Source organism: Sceloporus undulatus, chromosome 3 (assembly GCF_019175285.1).
Source record: "Sceloporus undulatus isolate JIND9_A2432 ecotype Alabama chromosome 3, SceUnd_v1.1, whole genome shotgun sequence".
NCBI classification, from domain to species: Eukaryota; Metazoa; Chordata; class Lepidosauria; order Squamata; family Phrynosomatidae; genus Sceloporus; species Sceloporus undulatus.
This window is the reverse complement of record NC_056524.1, coordinates 270,536,262-270,562,108: the sequence shown is the minus strand read 5'-3', so window position 1 is coordinate 270,562,108 and position 25,847 is coordinate 270,536,262. Positions and strand designations below refer to the sequence as shown.

At 45.1% G+C, this 25,847-nt stretch overlaps 2 protein-coding genes across 2 annotated transcripts in view; one reads left to right on the top strand and one right to left on the bottom strand.

Annotated features, from left to right (window-relative positions):
- The window catches only part of ARMC9 (armadillo repeat containing 9), a 1,183,007-nt gene that overhangs the window by 803,417 nt on the left and 353,743 nt on the right, over positions 1 to 25,847 (bottom strand). The window lies entirely within an intron of this gene.
- Positions 1 to 25,847, top strand: part of TNK2 (tyrosine kinase non receptor 2) — a 135,379-nt gene continuing 109,532 nt past the window's right edge. The window contains exon 1 of the mRNA XM_042457397.1: positions 1 to 475. Within this exon, the coding sequence (XP_042313331.1) occupies positions 338 to 475 (138 nt within the window). The 5' untranslated portion in view covers positions 1 to 337. The remainder of the gene's footprint in view (positions 476 to 25,847) is intronic.

The window sequence follows — 25,847 nt, the reverse complement described above, 5'->3', positions numbered from 1 at the left end:
TGCCGAGGAGCATCTCTCTTGCAGCATCCTTTGGCCAGAGGCCTGCCATCTCCTCCTTGCCATGGCGACGGGATGCAGGAGCAGGAGGAAGGGATGGAGATGACCCAGAGGATTCTGTCTGAGAAGGATTGCCTTGTCACTGACCTCTGGCAGGGGAAGGATAGGGAAAGGTCAGACTCACTCACTGCTGGGATAGAGATGCTCCCCTTGGACACCACTCCCAGGTGAGAGCTGATGGACCTTTAGCTCATTTGGCCTACTCTAGTATTGCGGCAGCCTTTGCCTCTGTAAAGCAAGGCCCCCCATTTTCTGGATTTCCCAGCCCTCCGTGAGCACCATGGGGGAGAAATCGGATTATCAGCGACTGGCCAGCGGAGAGGAGGAGGAAGAAGAGGGGAAGGTGGTGTCGGAAGTGCTCAGGGCCACCGTGACTCAGGCTCCCAGGCCGGACTTACTGGACGTGCCAGGCCAGAGGGTCAGTATGACTGCACAGCAGTGGGGATGATGGATGGTGTGGTGGTGGAGCCAGAGAAGGCTTTGGCTCTGCTTGGTCAGGATCTGGTGAGGGGGGTCCTGGCAAAGGGGAAAGGAGTGATGCTCTGGGTGGTTCCTACATGCCAGAGGTGCCAGGTGACTTTTTTCAGGGGAATACCTGACATTCGTTTCGTGGCAACTCTTTCTTTTAGTGGGCAGCAAGTCCAAAGTCATTGCCAAGCATTCACTCGCCTTCCATCACTGGGGAGATCCTGCTGGTCTGAGGATTGCAGAGAGTTATAAACTCATAGAGTTGGAGGGGATACCAAAAAACATCTAATCCAGCTCCTGCAATGCAAGAATCCAGTGCTAAAACAGCCTCCAGAGGTGGACATTCAGGCTCATAGAGTTGGAGGGGATACCATCTAAGTCTTGCATGCACAATGGTGGGTTGTTGTTGTTGTTGTTATGCGCCTTCAATTTATTACTGTTATGGCTACTCTAAGGGGTTTTCTTGGCAATTTTCTTCAGAGGGGGTTTGCCGTTGTCATTCTGTGAGGCAGAGAGACTATGACATGCCTAAAGTCTCCTCCTTTGTAGGTCTTCTTCTTTGAAGGTCTTTAATCAGTGGCTGGATGGCCATCTGTTGGGGATGCTTTGATTGAGATTTCCTGCATGGCAGGGGGTTAGACTGGATGGCCCTTGTGGTCTCTTCCAACTCTGTGATTCTAAGATCAGTCACTGGGTTTCCATATTTGAATGGGGATGCGAACCCTGCTCTCCAGAGTCTTAGTCCAACACTAAAACTTCTACATCATGCTGGCTCTCACAGGTTTGTTCTTATTGTTGTTGTTGTTGTTGTTGTTGTTGTTGTTGTTGTTGTGTGCCTTTAAGTCCTTTCTGACTTATGGGGAGCCTATTGTGGGTTTTTCTTGGCAAGATTTGTTTAGAGGAGGTTTGCCATTGCCTTCCCCCAAGGCTGAGAGTAGGATGCTTAATTCTAGGACTAAATCAGGGGTGGGAAACTAGGTTGGGCCAATTTTCCACCCCAAGGTCCCTCCAGGGGCCACATGGACTGCAATTTTGCAGTTTCGCAGGGGAAAACTGGAAGTCCATTTCTGGTTTTGAAAAAAAAGGGGGCGTACCTTTATGCTAAAAAGTCCAAGGGTCCTCTTTAAAAAATGAATTGCTTCTCTTGAAAACTTGCAAAAGGGGCAACACCCCCCCCCCCCCCCCGAAAGGTAAGTCAGGGAAAACTGGTAGGGCTAAGGACCCCACCACAATGCCATGAGTTCCTTGGGAATAAAATTCAGCATTTATAAAGCATTTATAAAATATTCAGAATATTCCAGGCACTTCATCTGCATTAACATGAAGCAGTTTTGCACAACAACTTGTCCAGGTAAGATAATGGGTCTGGGGGCTTCAAGGCCTGTACCTTGTCCACCCTTTAGGGAGGTAAATATTATTTGTCTCTTATTAATCTGGGGGTGAGGGGGTTGAGGGTAGAGAGAGTGAGGGCTTGCCCGCAGCCTCCTAATGGAGGCTAGATTCGAACCTGGCACATCCCGACTGATGTGCCACTTTGCTACGCCAGTTGCTAATAGCTTGCTTTTGGTTTTGTTCTTTCAGTTTTGATTGTAAGTGAATTTATAAATCGATTGTTCTGGTCTCTAGATATTGGCAAGATGCCTAGAATGGAGTGAAGATAGAAACAGATATAATCATTTGAGTGCCCAGTGGCACCGAGTCGCCCCACCCACCCATCCATCTGGGACTGGCATGTGTGGTTCTGCTCTTTTGCAAAGCAATTGGTAGGTGAGGTGGGGTGATGCAGAAGCAAAAAGGTTAGGCGCTCTATGTACTGAGAGTAACCCCTCTTTTAAAACTGATTGGACATACGAGGCTCCCTTGCTTTGAATCTGTATCTTTATCCATAGAATAGAATAATAGAATCCTAGTGTTGGGAAGGTACCCTAAGAGCTATCCACTCGAGCCCTCTGCCCAATGGCTATTGCCATTTTTAGGGAAGGTGATCGAGAGGGCGGTTGCGATCCAGCTTCAATCGATCTTGGATGAAACGGATTATCTAGACCCATTTCAAACCAGCTTTCGGGTGGGTTATGGGGTTGAGACTGCTATGGTCGCCTTGGTCGATGATCTCCGTCTGGGCATGGACAGGGGGAACGTGTCCCTGTTAGTGCTCTTAGACATCTCAGTGGCTTTCGATACCATAGACCATGGTATCCTTCTGGAGCGCCTGGGAGAGTTGGGAATCGGGGGCACTGCGCTCCAGTGGTTCCGATCCTACCTCTCTGGGAGGTTCCAGGTGGTGCAGCTGGGGGACGTGTGCTCTGATAGGAGGACCCTTACATCTGGGGTCCCTCAAGGAGCCATTCTGTCTCCCGTGCTTTTTAACATTTACATGAAACCGCTGGGAGAGATCATCCGGAGACATGGGGCGCGGGGTTATCAGTACGCTGATGACACCCAAATAGTTTTCTCTATGTCTCCGACTGATGCAGATGCAGTGACCGGGGATGGCATCTCTCCTGTCGTGGCCTGTCTGGAGTCGGTAATGGGCTGGATGAGGGAAAACAGACTCAGCCTGAATCCAGAGAAAACGGAAGTACTCGTGATAGGTTCCCCCGGTCCAGGAACGGAGGTGGTTCCACCTGTCCTAAACGGGATCATGCTTCCTGTGAAGGACTCAATACGCAGTTTGGGGGTGCTCCTTGACTTGTCGCTTCACCTTACATCTCAGGTGAGTGCGACAGTCAGGAGCACCTGTTATCAGCTTCGGCTGATACGCCAACTGCGTCCCTACCTGGGCCGGAGGAACCTTGAAACAGTAGTACACACTCTGGTAAGCTCTCGTTTGGATTTCTGCAATGCACTCTACATGGGGCAGCCCTTGTATCATACCCGGAAGCTGCAATTAGTGCAGAATATGGCAGCACGACTGGTCACTGGTACAGCCAGGGCCAGTCATATAACACCGGTCCTTAAAGACCTACACTGGCTGCCTATTCGCTTCCGGGCGCAATACAAGGTGTTGATTGTTACCTATAAAGCCCTAAATGGCTTGGGCCCAGGGTACTTAGAGGACCGCCTCTCTCCGTACAATCCGCCCCGCACACTCAGATCAACCGGGCAGCAATTGCTAAGGGTTCCAGAGGCCAGATTAGTTTCCACTACTAGGAGGGCCTTTTCCATCTCGGCCCCCAGCCTCTGGAACGCGCTGCCTTTTGAGCTCCGCTCAGCCGCCTCCCTTACTCAGTTTAGGAAGGGGTTAAAACATTCCTATTTGAGCAGGCTTATCCCTGACTCTCTGACCCCTGAAGTATTCTCTCCTCGCCCCCTTCGTCAGCATGTCAGCTGGCATGAATGGTGGTTTTTATTGTATAAGGTTTTAATGTTATATTTCTTGTGATTTTATATTGTTTATAGTGACATATTGTTATATTGTTATTGTTATGTGGAATGTTGGAAATCGCCTTGGTCTTAGAAAGGTGGTATACAAATAAAATTTTACTTACTTACTTTTACTAATGGAACAATACATAAGCAAAGCACTCCTGACAGATGGCCTTTCCAGCCTCTGTTTGTAAACCCCAAAGAAGGAGACTCCACCATCCTCCAAGGCAGTGAGTTCCATTGGTGAACAGCTCTTACCATCAAGAAGTTCTCCATCTTCAAAATGACCATCCTGTCAAATATTTAAACAGGGCTATTACCACCCCCCCAACCTTCCCTTCTCCAGGCTAAACATAGCCAGCTCTGTGAGCCGCACCTCAGAGGGCTTTGTGGTTTCCAGACCTTTCACCATTTTGGTTGCCCTCCTTTGGACATGCTCCAACTTCTCAATATCCGTTTGAATGGACACAGTATTCCTTGGGAGGTCTGACCAAAGCTGAATTGAGTCGTACTACTACCTCCCTCAATCTAGACACTATACTCTTATTGACGCAGCTTAAAATCACATTGGCTTTTTTAGCTGCCGCATCAGACTGTTGACTCATGTTCAACTTGTGGTCTACTAGGACTCCTAGAGAGAGAGGGAGGGAGGGAGGGAGCCAGCATGGATTTGTGGTTTGAGCATTGACGTACAACTCTGGAGACCAGTGTTCAAATCCCAGCTCAGCCATATAAACCCACCAGGTGACCTTGGGCAAGTCACACTCTCTCAGCTTCAGCAGATGGCAATGGCAAACCCCATCTGAAGGAACCTGCCAAGAAAACCCTAAAACCTTAGGGTCACTATAAGTTGGAAATGACTTGAAGGCAAACAGCACAGGACTCCTAGATCCCTTTCACACGTACTGTTGTCAAGCCTGATATCTCTCATCCTATAACTGCATTTCACTTTTACTGCCTAAGTGTAGTACCTTAGATTTGTCCCAAGCAGTAGATACGAAAGCTTTGCTGTTTTACCCTTTCTCAGCTGGAAACTGAGGTTGAGATCCTGTATGACAAAGTGTAGTGTAAAAGTTTGCAGGTGGAACTATGCTATAACTCTCCTCTCCTTTCTTCTTTGACACATTATTTGGTCAGCGTAGCACTCCTTCAGCCATTCAGTGGTTGGATGAAGAGCATGGTGGATGAGTTGTGGTGGATCAGAGAACTATCTGGCTATGTCCCTGTAGCCAGAAACAGATGATGACATTGGAGATTATCACACTAGGGCCAGTTTCACAACAATCGCGCTATTGGAAGATAAGCATAGTGCTATAGTGAACTATAGTTCTGCACAATCACATTATAACAATGAAATAAAAAAAGAAACAAAAATGCAGTCACTAACCAAGTTGCTGTATTGTTAGTATATCGTGTTTGGATGTTTTGCACATGCATCGTTATCAGGCTACTGTGCATGTCCCAAAAATATGGTTCCATCCCAAAAAGAGCAAAATAAAATTTCTACCTTTAACAACGTGATATATATTCAGTTCAAATAAAATAGTGCCCTATACCTTAAAATAAGACAGATATCTACTCCGAAGACAATCCTACCAATGAGAGTGAATTGCCTGTGCCAAAGTGCAGTCTGGAAAAAGCTTCCCAATAGCATTCCTGATAGTGTGAATGCATCGTTATTCGCTTCTGTGCCTTCACAATAGCACAGATGAGGCGCTATTGGCAAATCATTCATGGGGTCTCCTGGTTAATAAGAAATTACAGGACAGTTCCAGGTTATTCACGGGAGAAGCACTGGATGAACGCGAAGTCATGTGAAAATCTTCACGCGATCTTGCTCTAATGATGGGAGCATTCCATTTTCTCCAGTTTTATAACCTCCTGTGATAATCTCCATTGTCAGCTGAGATCTGTCAATGTCATCCAGAGGTCTCAGTGGATTAAATAATCATTCTGCATCTGGTTACGGGAACATAGCCAGTCGCTTCTGCAATCCTGCCACAGAATGGCTTGGAGAGGACGCCAGTGGCTAAATGGTGAGCCCAAAGGGCCTTGGTTGTTGCAGAGGGAGGAAACCAACCTCCGCAACAACCCTAAGACGACATATGCAGGCATACCTTGGACCTACAAATGTCGCTAATGAACAGCAGCCTGAAAGTGGGACCTTTGGACTTGAATCCTGTTGATGATACACACTAGTGTAAGTGTCCTTATACTGCCAGCTGTTGCTTTTGAAGGGGTCGTGTCCTGATTATTGTTGCAAGCAGAGTTGTATAAAGTGCTTGCCCTTTTTAAAGGTGTTGTCTGATTGCATGCCCTGGCACACTCTGGCCAAGATCCAGCATTGGAGTTGCATAGCATAACTCTCCACATGCAGAGTTATTCGTTGCATGTGCTTGTGTTTTTGAACAAATGCACAAATGAGTGTGCACCCACATGCACAACTCCGCTTTTGTGACTTTCCATGCAGACGTTTTACATTGGACAAAAACGTCTGGCTGCCTCCAGAGTGGAACCTATGCATCTGTAAGACACTAGTTGTGAGCCAGTGTGGTGTAGTGGTTTGAGTGTTGGACTGTGACTCTGGAGACCAGGGTTCAAAATCTTGTCTCAGCCATGTAAACCCACTAAGTGACCCTGGGCAAGTCACACGCTCTCAGCCTTAGAGGATGGCAATAGCAAACTGCCTCTGAAGAAACTTGCCAAGAAAACCCCATGATAGGTTTGCCTTAGGGTCGCAATAAGTCAGAAATGACTTGAAGGCATACACCAACAACAATAACAATAACAACAAGATACCAATAAAAGTCTGACCTTCAATTGGAAGGGAGTCCCTATCACCTATTGTACAATCGCAGTGTATAGTCATTTGCACACAATGGTGCAATCTTGTGTGTGACCAGCAATTATGCATGCATGGCATGGCAACACTGGCGTAACTTTAAACTATGCAATCTCCATATTTGATCTTGGTGTCTGGTTTGCAGAGCAGATGCTCTTCCAAGGTGGTCTGAATCCAAGCATAACTAAACACCTCACCACTCTCTCTGTTTCAATCACACATGCACACGCACACACACCATTAAAGATAAAATGTTTCTGGATGGGGGGACAATTTAATCACACCCCTTTGCAGGTGGCACTGCCGTATCCAGTGCAAAGAGAAGTGATGTCCCATCACTTCTGTTTTCGGCTCAGATAGTCTGGTACTCAAAGGTATTTGTTGTCGTTGTGTGCCTTCAAGTGGTGTCAGACTTATCGGGACCCTAATACAAACCTATTATGGATTTTTCTTGCCAAGTTTCTTCAAAGGGTGCATTGGTTAAATGCTGGGATCGCAGCCACAATGTTGTAAGTTCGATCCTAGAGGGAGATCTCAAGCCTCTAGCATATCAGAGAGTGAGGCTGCATCTATACTTCAAAGTTAATGCAGTTTGACGCTGGTTTAACTGAGGGAGTTTGCCATGGCCTTCCTCTGAGGCTGAGAGAGTGCAGCTTGCCCAGGATCACACAGTGGGTTTTCATGGCCAAGCAGGGATACAAACTCTGGGGTTAATCAACGCTGCAGAAATGATGCACTTTGACATCACTTTAACTGCCATGGCTTAATGCTACGCAACTGTGGGATTTGTAGTTTTATGAAATAGTTTCAGCCTTCTCTTTCAGAGAGCTCTGGTGCCGCAGCAAACTAAAAATCCCAGAATTCTGGAGTGTCAGCCATTTGGGGTGATTGGAGATGATATCACTCCTTGTTGCTTTGGGGGGCAATTCAAAACTGGTGTTTTCATTGTTTGGGTAGCTAAAATCCAGTGGTTTGGTCATATTTGGTGTGGTGTGCCTTCAAGTCATTTCTGTCTTAAGGCAACCCTAAGGCAACCCTTTCATAGGGGTTTCTGGGGCTGAGAATGTGTGACTCCCCCAAGGTCACCCAATGGGTTTCCATAGCTGAGCAGGGAAACAGACCCTGCTCTGTAGAGTCTTAGTCCGTTGCTCAATCCATTCTATCACTCTGGCTCTCTTGGCCATATATTTGTGTGTACTTTTTTCTGGTCCCCCATTAATGGGGAAATATTGTGAGGTCCACACTGTGGGTCCACACTGACCTCCTGAAAGAACCCATGCAACCTGTGGTCCTCACGATTTAATAGACAGCATGGGTCTCTGGTTAGGACAGTGGTCTGGCTCTGTACAGTGGGCCCTTGTTATCCGCTGGGCTTTGGTTCCAGGACCCCGAGTATCCAAAATCTGTGGATACCCAAGCCCCATTAAATACAATGGCATAGTAAAATGTCCCTTGTATAAAATGGCAAAATCAAAGCTTGCTTTTTGGTGTGTGTGTGTGTATATATACAGTGTGTGTGTGTGTGTGCGTGATGGATGTTTGAATCCATGGATACAAAGGACCGGCTGTCTATACGGCCCTCTCTTTCTTTATATGCTCCATTCCAGAGTCCCTGGTTTTAACTGTGCCATCCAGAATGCCCCTGCCAGCCTGTTTGGGCATTCTGGGACAATCCCCCCCCCAATACAAAAACATGTTGATGCTCAAACATTCAAATACAATTGTAAAATGATGCCCCTTGTATAAAATGACAAAGAAAGTTTGCTTTTTGGAATTTATATTGATTGTAATATTTTCAAGCTGTGGATGCTGGAATCTGTGGATAAAGAATTTGTGGAAACAAAGGGCAGACTGTGTGTGTGTGTGTGTGTGTGTGTGTATTTAACTGCATGTTCGGTCATTTTGTTTGGGCATTTTGGTACCGCCCCCCCATACCAAAATCTGTGGCTGCTCAAGTCACATTAAATGCAATTGTGAAGTAAAATGATGTCCCTTGTATAAAATACCAGAAATGGTTAAAATGATGTCCCTTGTATAAAATGCTAAAAATGCTTTTAGGAATTTATACAGTATTTATTGGAATATTTCCAAGCGGTGGATGCTTGAATCCATGGATAACGAATCCGAGAATGCAGAGGGCAGACTATACGTGTGTGTGTGTGTGTTTATATTAAATTGCACCACCCAGAATGCCCCTGCCAGCCTGTTTGGACATTCTGGGAAATGTAGTCTGATAACAGAATACCATTTTACAAGCTCTGCAAACTTTCCAGGGTCAAAGCATTGCATACATACCTTGGGCAATCCCAGCCGGCTCGCAGAACGACACAAAAGCACAAGGTGGATATGAGGGCTGGTTAGTCCTGATTGTCTCTTTTTCCTTTTTTAAAAAGTGTACACAGTTCAAGACGGGTAGACAGGATGGCCCGGATTCCTTCTTGGTTAAAAAATAAAATTTTTTTTTGCAGGAGCGGGAAATGGGAGTGTTGATGTTCAGTAGGATGTCAAAGAGAGAAAGTGCTTTTTAGGAGGTTGGCTGTTGTTGCTGTGTTCTTTCCAGTCACTGCTGACTTAGGACAACCATAAAGTGATCTGCTATCATGGGCTTTTCTTGGCCAGGATTTGTTCAGAGCGGGGTTGCCTGTGCCCACCTCTGAGGCTGAGAGAGTGTGATGTGCCCAGGGTCATACTCTGGATTTCCACACCGGGTTTCCATGGCCAAGCAGGAATTTGAACCCTGTTCTCCAGAGTTGTAGCCCAACATTCAAACCCATTACGCCACACTGCCTCTCTGGAGCAGGTAAGGGGACTTAAAGGAAAGAGAGTTTCTTTTCATCTTCTTGCATTTCTCCCTTTGCTGTCCATCTTTTTCTAAACCTTTCTCAAATAGGTGCAGCTCTTTCAGGATTGAGAAAGCATCTCAGAATGGCTTTGTGAAAATTATGATTTACTCATGGACGGTGTGCCGTGTAAATTAGTGGCAAGGCAAACAAGGTTGAGGTCTGGTCCCTGGCACCGATTTGGACATAATTTGGGCAAATCTGGGCACGTTGTTATGTTTTTGCAGGAATATCCAGGATGGTACCCTGTGAGGAAGGCAGTGGCAAAAAAATCCTGAACAAATACTGGGCAGATAATCCAGCGTTGTAGGAAACAATAACAGTAATAAACCCTGAAACTGCACGGTTTCACTAAAATATTTTGTTGTTGTTGTGCAGGTGCAGGGACGTAGCCAGGATTTTAGGAAGGGGGGGGTCCAGACTAAGTGCCACCATTATAATGGGGCTTGGGTGCGGCGGCACAGCAGCACGCACCATTCATTTTTCTAATGGAAGGGGGGGTCCAGAACCCAAGAACCCCCCCCCCTTGGCTATGTCCCTGGCGGGTGCAACCTAAGTAAAAAATAATAGTAGTAAATAGGCCAATTGAGGAGTCTGGAGCAACAGATTGAAAATGGTAGCAAGCAAGAGCCAGCGTGTTGTAGTGGTTTGAACATTGGACTAGGTTCCAGGGTTTGAGTCCCTGTTCGGCCGTGAAAACTCGCTAGGTGACCTTGAACAAGTCACACTCTCTCAGCCTCAGAGGAAAGCAAAGGGGAAAAACAAATTGAACAAATTCTGCCAAGAAAGTCCTATGATAGTTTTGCCTTAGGGTCACCATAAATCAGAAATAACTAGAGTGCATACAACAAGAACAACAATGGCAAGAACTGCTCTCCCAGGTGAGCTGGGGATTTGCACAGATTCCTTTCCTCTTGCCTCGGGGGACGAGCCCAGCAAAGCTGGAGAATTTCCACATAGGAGAGGCAGCATGACTTAGTGGTTTGACCAGGGTTCGATTCCCAGTTCAGCCATGAAACCCACTGGGTGACCTTGGATAAGTCATTCAGTCTCAGCCTCGCAGGGGAAGGCAATGGCAAACCTCCCCGGAACAATTTTTCCCGATAAAACCTCAAGATAGGCTCCCTTTAGGGTTGCCATAAATTGGAATTGACTTGAAGGCACACAACAACAACAACAACAACTTCTCCTAGACACGGCTCGTGAAAATTGGAGACTCAGTACCAAACCTTGGGATTTGGCAACCATAGAGATCTGGTAAGCCAGTGGTGTGACGCTACATCACATAGCGTCAGTCAAATTGTGATTTAGCTTTTTTGAGGGTTTTTTGGGCTATGTGGCCATGTTCTACAAAAGTTAGTTCTTGACGTTTCGGCAGCATCTCTGGCTGGCATCTCACCAGCATCTGTGGCTGGCATTTCTCTGAAGATGCCAACCACAGATGCCAGCGAAAGATCAGAAACTAACTCTTCTAGAATATGGCCACATGGCCCAAAAAACTATGGATGCCGGCCATGAAAGCCTTCGACTTCACATGTGATTTAACTCTTTTAGCATTTTGTTATCTGACTTTTTCTGTGATTTGTTGGCTCTTTCTCTGTGGTTCCTGTTGTGTGTACTGTGGATCAAACTCTGTGGGTTTTTGCATGTGCAAGTGACCTGCATCTAGGATACTTTTAGCAGGTGGGGAAGGTTAGGCTGGACAAGACCTTGATCCTGTGATAACTTAGAATTTAAGGCAAGTTAAAGGCACCAGATCCGTCTGATTTTGAAAGCTAAGCAAAGTCAGCCCTGCTTGGTTAACTAAAACCCCAGAGGAATATTTTCAAATTTCATCCTCTCTTCTGGGTTATTAGCTGCTCCTCCTAATTTGATAAGCATTTAGGGAAAACCTTTGGTTTTTAATTTGTTGCAAGAGCCAAAGCTTTTCATGGGGTTTGTGTACATTATCTCTGTTTGTTGTTGTGTGACTTTATGTCCTTTCCGACTTACATTGACTCTGTCATATGGTTTTCTTGGCAAGATTTGTTCAGAGAAGGTTTGCCATTGCCTCTCCTGAGGCTGAGAGAGTGTGACTCGCTCAAGGTCACCCACTGAGTTTCATGTCCTGACTGGGAATTGAAGAATGGTCTCCAGAGTCATAGTCCAACATGCAAACCACTACGCCACACTGTCTCATTGTTGTTGTGTGCCTTATTTCCAAGTCACACAATAACAAGTGTCTCCAAAGCACTTTGACAGAGATGGCTAAATGTCGCACAAAACTACAAATCCCTGAATTCCATTGTTAGGGCAGTTAAAGTGGTGTCAAACTACATTAATTCTGTAGTGTAGATGCAGCCTGTTGCTTCCCCTTCCCCTAAGGTAACACAAGTTCTCTCTTCATTACATGTAACCTTGGCAGGTATGAAACAACCGGGGAATTGGGCCAATGAACACATTGCACCTCCAAATATTAATAGGCTCTCTTGGATTTTGTTTTAGATTAGGGCTGCCAGAGTGAAAAGCAGAGAGGGCTCCTCTCCCTTTAATGGCTGTGCAAAAGGGGGGATTTCAGCAGGTGTTGCTTGTTACCTGGTTGCATGACAGGCAGCACCTGTTGAAATTCCCTCTTCTCTACAGCCATTAAAAATATAGGAGCCATCTCTAGTTTTTAGTCCGAACTGTGTGAGTTTTTTAAAAAACATTTTTTTTTTGCTTTTAATAGAATTGCAGTTTAACTTTCTTTTAACTTTTTGAGTTAATCGTTTTAGTTGCACTTTTTTTAAAATGGTTGCAAGCCAGCATGACGTAGTGGTTTGAGTGTTGGATTGTGACTCTGGAGACCAGGATTCGATTCCCTGCTTGGCCTTGAAACCCACTGGGTGACCTTGGGTAGGTCACACTCTCTCAGCCTCAGGGGAAGACAAAGGCAAATCTCTCTCAAACAAATCAGGCCAAGAAAACCCTGTGATAGATTTGCCTTAGGGCTTGAAGGCACACAACAACAATGGGAAAGTCACATGCTCTCAGCCTCAGGGGAAGGCAATGGCAAACCGCCTCTGAATAAATCTGACAAGAAAACCCCATGCTAGGGTCACCTTAGGATCGCAATAAATTGGAAATGACTTGAAGGCACACAACGACAACCACATTTTGCATCACATGCTCTCAGCCTCAGGGAGAGTCAATGGCAATCCTGCTCTGAATAAATCTGGCCAAGAAAACCCCAGGCTAGGGTCGCTTTAGGAATTGGAAACAACTTGAAGGAGCACAAGAGTGCAATAATAATGCTGCTCTGAATCCTGTGCAAGGAGAACGGCGGGCTGTTAATTAATCAAATAATTAAAACTGACTGCAAGGAAGCATTTTTTCAGAGAGGTTATGGCCAAGAGCAAAACGCAGCAGCTTTTGCAGTCATTAAATCATGTGACAAATCTCAGCTGGGCTTTGCTTTAAAGACTGCACTGAAGTGCAGCCTTAGTTGGAAGGGCAGGACCTGAGCCAAGCAGCCTGGTAAACAGGAAGGCAGGTCAGGTCCCAGGATTCGAACTCCCCCCCATCCCCAAAACTGATCTTTCTCCCCCCATTCCTCTCCGCCTGCAACATCCCTCTGCTGAAAACTTTTGAGCTCCAGATCCGGCCAGCTGTTCTCCCTGGGGAGGCCCTGGAAGACAAGAAAGCAGTGTGCAGGAGCCAGGGCATCCTTGCAGAGGGAGGAAGGAAGGAAAAGGGTCACACTGTTTTTTCCCCAGCTCCAAAGAGCGAAAGAAGCCCTGGAGCTCAGGCGGAAGAAGCTTGTCCTGCCCTCCGCCCCCTGATGCAGACAGCCATCTGTCAGGTGCACCAGCTAGGAAGGGCTCTGTCCCATTCCCAGCAGGACCCAGTGGGCCCACGGAGCAGGATGAGACCCTTCCCACACAGTTCCCAGTGGCTACTGCGGTGGAGACGTCTTGCTTAAAACCAGAGGGAAAGCTAGCTATGTATCCTCCACAGAGAGCAGATAGGAAGATGTGTATTGCTTATAGTGGCTTTTTCATCCCTTTCTGCAGGCATCTTACTAACATCTCTTAATTTTCCTCCTGTTTGGTATGTAACCTCTTGCCTGATGAAGAAGCCACTGGAGCTTTGAAAGCTTGCAACAAATACCGTATATGCTCGACTATAAGTTGACCTCACATGTAAATCAAGGGCAGGTTTTTGGGGCCAAAATTATGGATTTTGCTATGACCCATGGATAAGTCGAGGGTAAAACTTAGGGGCATATAGCAAAGGATCTAAAGGATGAAGCAAAGCAAAACTGTGTCAAAGAACTAACAAAATTCCAGCAGGCATAGATAGCTCTTTGTGCTCACTCTTAAGGCTGGATGGATGAGAGAGTAAAGGGAATTGGTGCTTCCAGAATACAGTAGATTATACACTTGTCTTTCACCAGGGAGTAGTTCTTTCTTTTGAATAAGAGTTAAGATACCATACTTACATTGACCAGTGGATAAGTCGACTCAGTTTTTTTGGGTCAGTTTTTTTTTACCTAAATTTCTAGACTTATATGTGAGTATATAATAGTATATTATGCATTTCGATTGGCCCATAAAAGTATCACTGTTTGATGGGGTTTTGTTTGAATTTACTAAATGGCCAACCCAGCTACCCCTGCATGATCCCTTTCTGGTGTAATCGTAGAGTTGGAAGAGACCTCAAAGGCTATCCAGTCCAGTCCCCTCCTGCCATGCAGGAATACACAATCAAAGCATCCTCAACAGATGGCCATCCAGCTCTGTTGAAAAACTTTCAAACAAGGAGATGCCACCACATCTTCCACTGTTGAACAGCTCTTAATGTCAGGAAGTTCTTCCTAATGTTGAGATGGAATCTCTTTTCTTGTAGTTTGCATTCATTGCTCTGCTTCCTAGTCTCTGGAGCAGCAGAAAGCAAGCTTGCTCCATCGTCTGTATGATATTCCTTCAAATATTTAAACAGGGCTCTTGTATCACCTCTTAACCTAACATGATCCAGCACTAATGCTGCAGCAAAAAAGGCAAATGCCATTTTAGCCTGCATTAAAAGAAGCATTTTCTTCCCCAGGCTAAACATATCCAGTTCCCTAAGCTGCTTCTCATAGGACTTGGTGGTTTCCAGACCTTTCACCATTTTGGTTGCCCTCTGGACATCCTCCAACTGAGTGTGATTGGGTCACTAGTTTAGTAGATGGTGGGAATGCTGTGGATGTCATTTATCTGGATTTCAACCAAGCATTTGAAAGCATTTGATATTTTGGCCCAATACAGATGGGCCCTTTGTGGCGTGGCAGTGGCGATACTAGGGTTAGGAACATGGGTAACGCCATTGTAACGTAAGTGCCATGCGGCATCCGCATGGCACTTACATCGCAAGTGCACCATTGGCACACTGTGACATCTGCCCTGTGGCGCAAAAAGAACCCGATTTTTCTGGCTTCTTTTTACTCCGGAGGGAAGCCACACGGTTTGGCAGCTGCGGCTTCCCTCCGGAGGGAATTAGGCTACTGGCAGGCCGCCCCTTTGGGGCGGTCTGTACCACGCCTTTGATTAGCAAATTGATTAAATATGGAATAGATGGAACCACCTTCAGATGAATCCATAACTTCTTGGAAAACACCCTTGAGGTTTCTTCTAACTCTATGTAATTCTATGATTATATGATTCTAAGTTGTCATCAGTGGCTGTGCTTCATATTAAAAGGAAGTCTCAGGTGGAGTGTTGCAGGGTTATGTCCTGGGGCTGATGCTCTTCAGTATTTTTTTTTAATCAGTGAGTTCGATGATGGGGTGGAGGGAATCCTTTCCAAATTTGTGGAGCATACAAAATAGGCGGAGGTAGGTAATACATTAGAAGACAAGAACAGAATTCAAATGGACCTTGATAAACTAGAAAAGCTGGGTTGAGATTAATACAATGACATAGAACAGAGACACATGCAAAATATGCATCTGAGGAAGTAGACTGTAGTCTAAGAAAGCTTGTCCTGCCAAACTTCTTTCTTTCAGTTAGTTCAAAGGTGCTACAAGATCTCTCTGCATACTGATTCTACAAACATGGCTATGTTTTTGAATTCTACCACATGCAAAATTATACAGTCGGCCTTTCTTAAACATGGATTTTTTATACATGGATTCAAGCATACATGGTTTGAAAATGTTCAAAAAAAGTATAAATTTCAAATATCAAACCTTGATTTTCCATTTTTTTATAAGGGACACCATTTTGTTATGTCATTATATTTAATGGGACTTGAGCATCCATGGATTTTGTTATATATGGGGGATCTTGGAACCAAACCCCAGCATATAACAAGGGTCCAGTGTGCATTTAGGCCACAAAAACCAAATGCACAGGTATAGGAATACTTGTTTCAGCAGTACTACATGTGAAAAAGACTTTGGTATTATTGTTGATCAAAAGGTGAACATGAGCCAGCAGCGTGATGCTGCAGCAAAAAAGGCAAATGCCATTTTCGCCTTCATTAATAGAAGCATACTATCCCTGTCAAGGGAAGTAATAGTCCCACAATGTTCTGTACTGGTCCAGCCTCATCTGGAGTCCTGCATTCAGTTCTAGGTGTCTCATTTTGAGAAGGATATAGACAAGATGGAGCAGTTCAGAGAAAGACAATGGGGATGATAAGAGGTATAGAGAACAAAACTTATGAGGAAAGGTTGAAGGAGCTGGGTGTTTTCAGCCTGGTGAAGAAAAGACTGAGGAGTGATGTGACTGAACTCTTTAGATAGCTAAAGAGTTGCCACAGAAAGGAAAAGGCAGACTTGTTCTCTGCTCCCCCAGAGAATAGGACCAAGTCTAATGGTTTTAAGTTACAAGAGGGTAAATTTTGACTGAACATTAGAACAAATGTCTTGACAATGATTGCTGTTCAGCAGTGGAGCCAATTGCCCAGAGCAGTGGTGGGATCGCCTTCTCTGGAGGTCTTCAAAAAGAGCCTGGACAGCTCCCTGCTGGGGATGCAGTGATTCCCAAACATTGGTCCTCCAGGTGTTTTGGACATCAACTCCCAGAAGCCCCAGTCACCATGGTCTAAAGCCAAAAATCCTGGGAGCTGAAGTCCAAAACAGCTGGAGGATCAAAGTTTGGGAACCATTGTTCTAGCTGGTGATCCATTGAGCAGGGGGGCTCTTCCAACTGTATGATGCTAACCTTATTTAATATGATTGAAGCCTTCCCTGGCTGGATATTTCTATGCTTCTCCATCTTATTCTGTTGATATTTTAATTATTATTAATGCACTACTGCATTGTCCTGAGAGCCAGTGTGGTGAAGTAGTTTGAGCACTGGATTATTATTCTGGGGACCAGGCTTTCAATCCCAAGGCATCTAAACCTACTAGGTGACTTTGGGCAAGTCACACTCTCTCAGAGGATGGCAGTGGCAAACACCCTCTGAAGAAACTAGCCAAGAAAATGCTGTGATAGGTTTGTCTTAGGCTCACCATAAGTTGGAAACAACTTGAATGCACGCAACAACAACAAATTGTCCTGAGATGCTTTTTAGACAGAGGTGATGGTTACACATTTGTAAAATAAAAGTAAGTTATATTATCCACATAACTAGAGGGCTTGCCCATAACATTCTTGCATAAATGGAAATTACCACCCACTTACTCTGCTAGCTAGTGCATACATGAAATGAAAAGAGAATGCAGTTGGAATTTTGCACTAACTTAACCGAAATCCTGCACTGAGAAAAACTGCAAAACTCCCACCAATTAAGGATGCTTCTGCTGATTTGCTTGCTATCCATGACCATGCTTTACTTTGGAAATGCCACTTCACTTGTTGGTAGCTTTCAAGGTTTTCTCATTATTGAAGGAAGACGTTTTTTGTCAGATGGAAACTTCCTTGAAAACAGCAAAACAAACAAAAAGCAACAACTGGAAAGTGGATGTACTGCCATCACTAAATGCTTTTTAAAGTCCAGTTTTCCAGCTTATGTAGGAATTGCTCTGCCAGTCGTCTGTTCCAACATGATCATTCAGATGCAGTAATAGAGCCACTGTATTCTGCTTTGGTCAGGCCTCACCTGGAATACTGTGTCCAGTTCTGGACACAGTCCAGTCCAAGAAAAAAAGGATGCTGAGAAGCTGGAGTGTGTACAGAGGGGACAACCAAAATGGTGAACATTTGGAAAGCATGACTTATGAAGCCTGGCTGAGGGAACTGGGTATGTTTAGCCTGGAGAAGAGAAGGTTAAGGGGTGACATGATAACCATGTTGAAATATTGGAAGGGATGTCATACTGAAGATGTAGTAAGCTTGTTTTCTGCTGCTCCAGAGAATAGGACATGGAGCAATATATGCAAGCAACTGGAAAAGAGATTCCAACTCAAGATTAGGAAGAACTTCCTTGGCAGTAAGAGCTGTTTGACAGTGGAACAGACTCCCTCAGAGAGTGGTGAAGTCTCTTTCTTTGGAGATTTTTAAGCAGAGGCTGCATGGGCATCTGTCACATAGAGAGTTTGGATTGTGCCATTCAGCATGGCAGAGTGGGGTTTGACTGGATTGCGTTTTGGGTCTCTTCCAGCTCTGTTATTCTAGACTAGTTCCGTTAAATTGTACTCGGAGACTATGTGCTGTGATGGTCTGGCTCTTACAGGTCTGGTTCCAGAGAGCAGCACTGGATGATTTCTGTTCAACCCTGTGGATATTAAGCTTTAGGGTGCCACATGGTTCAATCTCTGTCCTCCATGCTGTTTAATAAAATTATGGGGTGCTGTACTGAGACTGGATACATAATGCATTGGATGAAAGCCAGTAACTGAAACTGAATTCTGATAAGATGGAAGCTCTGTAAATTAATAGTTCTCAAAGCCCGAGATTGAGTAAGTGACTGCTCCTGGGTGTGTTGCATTCCTCCTGAAGGAGCATGTATGTAGGTTTAGAGTACTCCAAGATCTATGTCTGTCTCAGGAGGCCCAGGCGGGTTTGGTGGTTCAGCTTGCTGGGACTAAGGATCAACAAGAGTAACCTAGCCACAATAGTCCATGCACCGAGGACTGCCTGATTAGACTACTGCAATATGTAGTTTTTTGTGTGTTTTTGCGCCATTTAACCACGTTCTAGAAGAGTTTATTCCTAAGCTCTTTATTCACAAACTCTTCTAGAACATGGGTACATAGCCTGAAAAACCCACAAAAAACTATGGATGCTGGCCATGAAAGCCTTCGACTTCATACTGCAACAACTACAGGACCATAGCATCCCCTGTAGCATCCCCTCTTTAGATCCCCTCATAAGAAATAACTACAGACCGGTCTCCCTGTTACTATTCTTGGGCAAAGTGATTGAGAGGGCAGTTGCCCTCCAGCTCCATGCTGTTTTGGATGAAACTGATTATCTGGACCCATTTCAAACCGGCTTTAGGACGGGATACATTGTTGAGACAGCCATGGTCGCCTTAGTCGATGATCTCCATCTGGGCATTGACAGGGGAAGTGTGACCCTGTTGGTGCTCTTGGACATTTCAGCAGCTTTCGATACCATTGACCATGGTTTCCTTCTGGAACGCCTGAGGGAGCTGGGTATCGGGGACACTGTGCTCCAGTGGTTCCGTTCCTACCTCTCTGGCGGATTCCAGATGGTGAAGCTGGGGGACTCATGCTCTTCTAAAAGACAGCTGACATCTGGTGTCCCCCAGGGCGCCATTCTGAAACCGCTGGGAGAGATCATCCGGAGACATGGGGCGCAGTGTTATCAGTATGCTGATGACACCCAAATCTATTTCTCTATGGCCTGTTACAGACTGCCAAAATAAAGGTGCTTCGGGTCTCTTTGGAGGTATGCTATTTAAATGATGCATGCATCCTAAGAATCCAGAAGCTGCACCAAATGCTGCACTCCAGTGCTTAGGAATGGAGTGTGGCTTTGGCGCGACCTCCGGACTCTTAGGACCCATGCATCATTTAAATAGCATACCTCCAAAGAGACCCGAAGCAGCTTTATTTTGGCAGTCTGTAACAGGCCCGTGTCTCCGACTGCTGCAGTGACTAAGGAAGGCATCTCTTTTCTGGACACCTGTCTTGAGTCGATAATGGGCTGGATGAGGGAAAACAAACTCAAACGGAGGTACTCGCAATAGGTTCCCCAAGTCCAGGGATGGAGATTTGTCAACTAGTCCTGGATGGGGTTACACTTCCCCTAAAGGATGAAGTTCATAGTTTGGGGGTTCTTCTGGATCCATCTCTATAGTTATCATCTCAAGTAGATGCGATGGCCAGAAGCGCCTGGTACCAACTTCGGTTGATACGCCAACTGCGTCCCTGTCCAGAGTGAAAGGACCTTGAAGCAGTGGTATTCGCACTGGTAATCTCTCGTCTTGATTTCTGTAGTGCGCTCTACATGGGGCTACCCTTTGTATCAAGTTTAGAAACTTCAATTGGTGCAAAACGCGGCAGCCAGATTGGTCACCGGTACACCTAGGTCTGACCACATAACACCAGTCTTAAGATCTCTTCACTGGCTCCCGATTAGTTTCCAGGCGCAGTACAAAATGTTGGTTATTACCTTTAAAGCCCTACATGGCTTGGGCCTGAGTTATTTGAAGGAACATATCTCCCTACACAGTCCACCCCGCACTCTCAGAAAAATTGGGAAGAATCTATTGGATTATCCAAGGACCAGATTAAGATCTACTGCCCACAGGGCATTCACTGTGGTGGCTCCCAAATTGTGGAATGGCTTGCCGGAGGAAATCTGTCTTATTGCCACTTTAGACGTCTTCAAGAAGGCACTCAAGACAGATCTCTTCCGGTGAGCCTATCCCCCAGACCTACTATAACAGCTTTAAGATGACACTCCACTTGGAACATGTATCGGGAGTCAGATATTGATATTGCACATGTATAGGTTTTTTTTATGTGTTTTTAAGTTTTTCTTTTATTGTGAGAATGTATTTTAACTAATTGTAATTTTATACTTGTGTTGTTCTCCCGCCTTGATCCGTAGGGAGAGGTGGGATAGATATAAATAAAAATTCTTATTATTATTGTTATAGCATTAATTTCCCATGCAAGCAAAATTATGCTTAAGATTCTGCAAAGTAGACTCCAGTGATACATAAGGAGAGAAATGCCAGAGGTCCAAGCGAGGTTCAGGAAAGGAAGAGGCACTGGAGACCACATTGCAAACATAGGATGGCTAATGGAGTGCATAAAGGAATTCCAGAAAAGAATCAGCATGTGCTTTATAGACTATAGCAAAGTGTTTGACTGCATATATCACAAAAGGCTATGAATAGTTGTCAGGGACATGGGAGTGCTGCCACATTTGATAGTCCTGATGAGTTTGGGAGACAACTCAGAAGTTGCAGCCATGAAACACAGCAGCTTGATTGTTGTTTGTAAATTAACATAGGAACCACCTAACCTCAGTTGTAAAGGAACTGCACTGGCTGCCAGTACATACAGGTCTTCAAAATGCATCATTTCAAAATAATCTCTTTTCTTTAAGTATTTTGATTATGCCATTTGTCAGTATCATATTTTATAAACTATTCTTTATTCTTCAAGGAACCAGTCCTTCTTGTGGCTTAATGTAAAGATATCAATTCCTGAAGATACTTCCGGTCAAGTCCATATGGCAATGGAAGCATTTTATTTCTGCAAAAATTTAAGCTGATACAATAAGCATTAGATCATTCTCTGTGCTGACAGATACAATTGTCCAGATGGAAAACAAGTTAGTTCCTTGTTAGAGCTAGCCATCTGTTAGACAGTCAACAAAAGAAAGAAATTAATCAATTGCAACACAACAAAATCTGCAAGATCAGCAAGTTTGCAAACATCTTGTAAAAAGCTGAAAATATCAGACCAGCAAATCCATGATATTTGTCTTTGATATTCAGAAGCAGAGACTATCAGTCTATGAATCCAATTTCTGAGGCATTAGAAAATAAAAAATAAAAGGCATTTCAAATTCTAACTACATAGTTAAAGGATCTGGTGCCACTTCTCCTGCCATGACACCATCCTTTGGAATCCTTCATTTGATAATTTTGCAAGGCATTTAACATTCTCTGCCTGGGAACTGTAGTACGGTTCTGTAGTGAGATGTAGAACTGCAGTTCTATATCTCTGTCCAAACTACTGGTCCCAGGACTGCATAGGAAAGAGCCATGCCACATAAAGTGGTGTAACGGTGCTGTTATTTTTCAGTGTGGATACACTCCTATCATTTTTACTTTTTACAAAATTGCTGGCATTTTCTTGGTGTTTTTCATAGACATAAGTTCCCTCTGCGTTGTACTTCTTTGGTCATGGCGTAATGTCCGTAATTAGTTCATCACAGCATAATTGGAGTTCTGCAAGTGTAACCATTGCACATATAGTAACACATTCTTGGATCATGTAGATTGGATCATCAGCGCATTCATTGTAACTGCTTGACTCACTGCGATTGTGGAAGCAATAAGCACATTTGCAGGTATATTGATGGTTGCCCAATGTTGTTGTTCAGCAGAAGAGGGTGTGTAGCAAAACCCACTTAATTACATGAGTAGATTTACACTACACAGGCATGATGTAGGATCTTGCTTTATATTCCCAGACTTGCTTTTTCCAGTTTATTTGAGTTACATATGACTTCTGGAAGCTAAGTCCAAAAACACTGGAGAACCAAAAGCTGAGAACTACTGCACTGGAGAATTCTGTTGTTGTTAGCTGCCCTTGAGTCAACCTTGACTCACGGTAGCCCTGTGGATGAGACATCTCCAAGACCCCCTTGTTCTCTACTACTCTGCTTAGGTCCTATACATTCAGATCCATGATCTAACTAATTAAAACTATCCATCTAGTATGCATTGTTCCTCTCTTTCTACTGCCTTCCAACTTTCCTAGCATTATTGTCTCGTCCAGCAATTCATGCCTTCTCATGGTGTGGCCAAGGTACGACAGCCTCAATTTGGTCATCCTGGCTTCCAGGAAGAATTCAGGCTTAATCTGATCAAGGACCCCGTTGTCGGTCTTTTTGACCATACATGGTATCCTCAGTACTCTTGAGCACCACAGCTCCAATGAATTGATTTTCCTCCTATCTGCTTTCTTCACTGTCCAGCTCTCACATCCATACATAGTCATGGGGAATTCTACGAACTATATCTCCCAGGATCCCATAGGATGGAGCCATAGCAGTGAGAAGTGGTGTTGATTAGTTGTGTGTAGATGCATCATGGAGCTCTGTCATTAACCACTGAGGAACAAAGCCCAAAGGCTCCCTCTTTGCATTGACCCTCAATATAAAAAAGCCAATGTGATTCTAGGCTGCATCAGTGGAAGTATAGTGTCTAGATCGAAGGAAGTAATGGTGCCACTCTATTCTGTCTTGGTCAGGCCTCATTTGGAATAATACTTTGTCCAGTTCTGGGCACCACAGTTCAAGAAGGATGCTGACAAGCTGGAGCATGTCTAGAGGAGGTGATTAAAATGGTGACAGATCTGAAAACCACCAAGCCTTATGAGGAGCAGCTTAAGGAGCTGCACTTGTTTAGCCTGGAGAACAGAAAGTTAAGATGGGACATGAGAGCCTGTTTAAATATTTGAAGGGATGTCATCTTGAGGATGGAGAGAGCTTGTTTTCTGCTGCTCCAGAGAATAGGATCTGGAGCAATGGATGCAAAGTACAGGAAAGGAGATTCCAGCTCAACATTAGGAGGAATCTTTTGGCAACAAGAGCTGTTGGACAGTGGAATATGCTACCTTGGAGTCTCCTTCTTCAGAGGTTTTTAAGCAGAAGCTGGATGGCCACCTGTCGAGGATGCTTTGATTGTAAATTCCTGCATGGCAGAATGGGGTTGGACTGGATGGCCCTTGGGGGTCTCTTCCAACTCTATGGCCTGTTACAGACTGCCAAAATAAAGCTGCTTTGGGTCTCTTTGGAGGTATGCTGTTTAAATGATGCATGCATCCTAAGAATCCAGAAGCTGCACCAAAGCTGCACTCCATTGCTTAGGAATGGAGTGTGGCTTTGGCGCAACCTCTGGACTCTTAGCATCATTTAAATAGCATACCTCCAAAGAGACCCGAAGCAGCTTTATTTTGGCAGTCTGTAACAGGCCAATGTTTCTATGATTAGGAAGAGACCCAGATTGTTCTGCTTGCATTGTGTTAACTGCCTTGGGAAGAATACAAGAGGAAAATGAACTCAGCTGGGCTTTTTCTCGAATGATGCTCCCTTTTTGTGCTCATAGGAACAAGAGGGTCTCTGCTGGTGGCACATGTGATGCTCTGGCAACTGAAACAAGGGGAGGAAAGCAGGCTTCCACAGAAGGCGTTCTCGCTCTGCCCAGCCATCTCCAAGCAGAGGGAGCCTGAGAATCTATTTGAAATCCCAGTCAGAGGCCCACAGGAAATTGCCTCTCCAGCCCATAGTTAAATCTGACCTCTTGGCAGGCGGTCAAAACAGTGTTCACAGTGAATACCATAGAGTCTCTGTTCCAGGCTAGCGGGCAATCCAGGGAGAGATTCCCCTGGGACCAGCTGGAGGAGAGGAAAGGGGTGGAGAGGCTAAAGAAAACACGCCTGCTTGCATACACACCAGTCTCGACAGTGTCCTGTTGTGGAAGGCAGCACAACAAGACTGTCTCTGCTGTCTTGGCTGCCAAGAGCGGATCCTGAATCCAGCCTCCTCTGAAGGGTTTGTTATGACTTTTCAGACGGGCAAAAAGGCCAGAGACTTTCTTTTCCTTGGCAAAAGCATGCATTTTCCTGTTTGCTTCCCTGAGATGTGGAGCAGGCTGTGATGAGAGGATCTTCATGGTTCCTGACAGCAACCCTTGGTGAAAGCAGTGCCTTTGGAGAAACAGGCAAAGGGGAGCATGGAGCTTGACATAGGTCAAATCTGGTTCGGCAGCTGGAGCTCTGGGAGGGCATCGAGAAATGCCAACTAGGATGGAGTTCATGTGGATCCTCCAAGATTCCCTGCCCTTTTCTTTGGACGCCTGTGCTGTTGTGCAAGAAGCATTTTGGAGCCTGGATGAGCAATCTCTTTCCCTGCTGAGGGAACCGTCAGGGTGAAGTTGTCTCATGTTGGAGCTCTGCTAGCCTCTTTGGCCAGTGGTGGCCTAGTGACTCTGCTTCAATATCCATGCAAATGCTCCTTCGCCTCTCCTACTTCCAAAAAGGATCAGAACAGGCGAACATCTGACAGCAGAGACCTGGCTTCTTTTCTGCACATCCAAGATGCGCCGTTTTCAGGCTTTGCGCCGTTCTTTCCCATTTCTGACCCGATTTCGCATTTACAAGGTAAGATGGCACTGGTACATGGGCCCATTTTTTCTCTCCTTTTGGTGCCCTTCTCTCTCGTTCCTCTCCCAGATGCCTTTTAGTGAGGCACGCCGCCTTGCTGGCTTGCTCAAGCCATCTCCACCTATTTTCTTTGCTTAGTGCCATCCTGCACCATCCCTTCACCAGCATCATTCTGCCAAGCATCGCCAAAGCTAGATCTGAAGATGGTTCCTGTATTGTTTATTATTGTGAAGGAGATCAAATTTCAGCAGATGTTGTGTGTGACAAGCAACACTTGCTGAAATTTCTTCTTACACACAATAATTTAAGGTACAGGAACTGTCTCCAGTTTTCAATCTGGAAACTGGTGTTGTTCATTGTTGTGTGTCTCCAAGTCATTTCCAACTTATGGCAAACCTGTCACGGGGTTTGTTTGGCATGATTTGTTTGGAGGAGGTTTGCCATTGCCTTCCACTGAGGCTGAGAGAGTGTGACTTGCCAGTGGGTTTCATGACCATGTGGAGAATCAAACCCTGGTCTCCAGAGTCATGGTGTAACACACAAACCACTGTGCCACGCTGGCATAACCCTAGGTCTACCTGTGATGTACTTTGGATGATTTACTGTACGAAGTGGATGAGAAGAGCTGTCCAACTGTGGACGAAACCCCTTTAAAGGTGGATTGACTTATCATCAGTGGAGGATTTTAATCAGAGGAGGGATGGTCACCTTATAGGAGTATTATAGCAGTGGATTCCTCCCCTGATAGCAGGTTGAACTAGATAGCCCTTGGGGCCCCTTACAACACTGTGTGAGGAAGGTCCTGTCTTCTCCTTGGTTAGAGATTTAGTTTTGGGAGTGCCACAAGGGAAAGCATCACTAGAAGCTGATCAGAGACTCCATAAGATGCAAGCAAAGGAGGGAGGCTGGAACAACCTGGGTCTTTACATCCTCATATGCAGTTAGCACTGACATTTGCCTCTTGATCATCTTGCCTACATATTCCAGTAATGCATTTGGGTAGAACATGT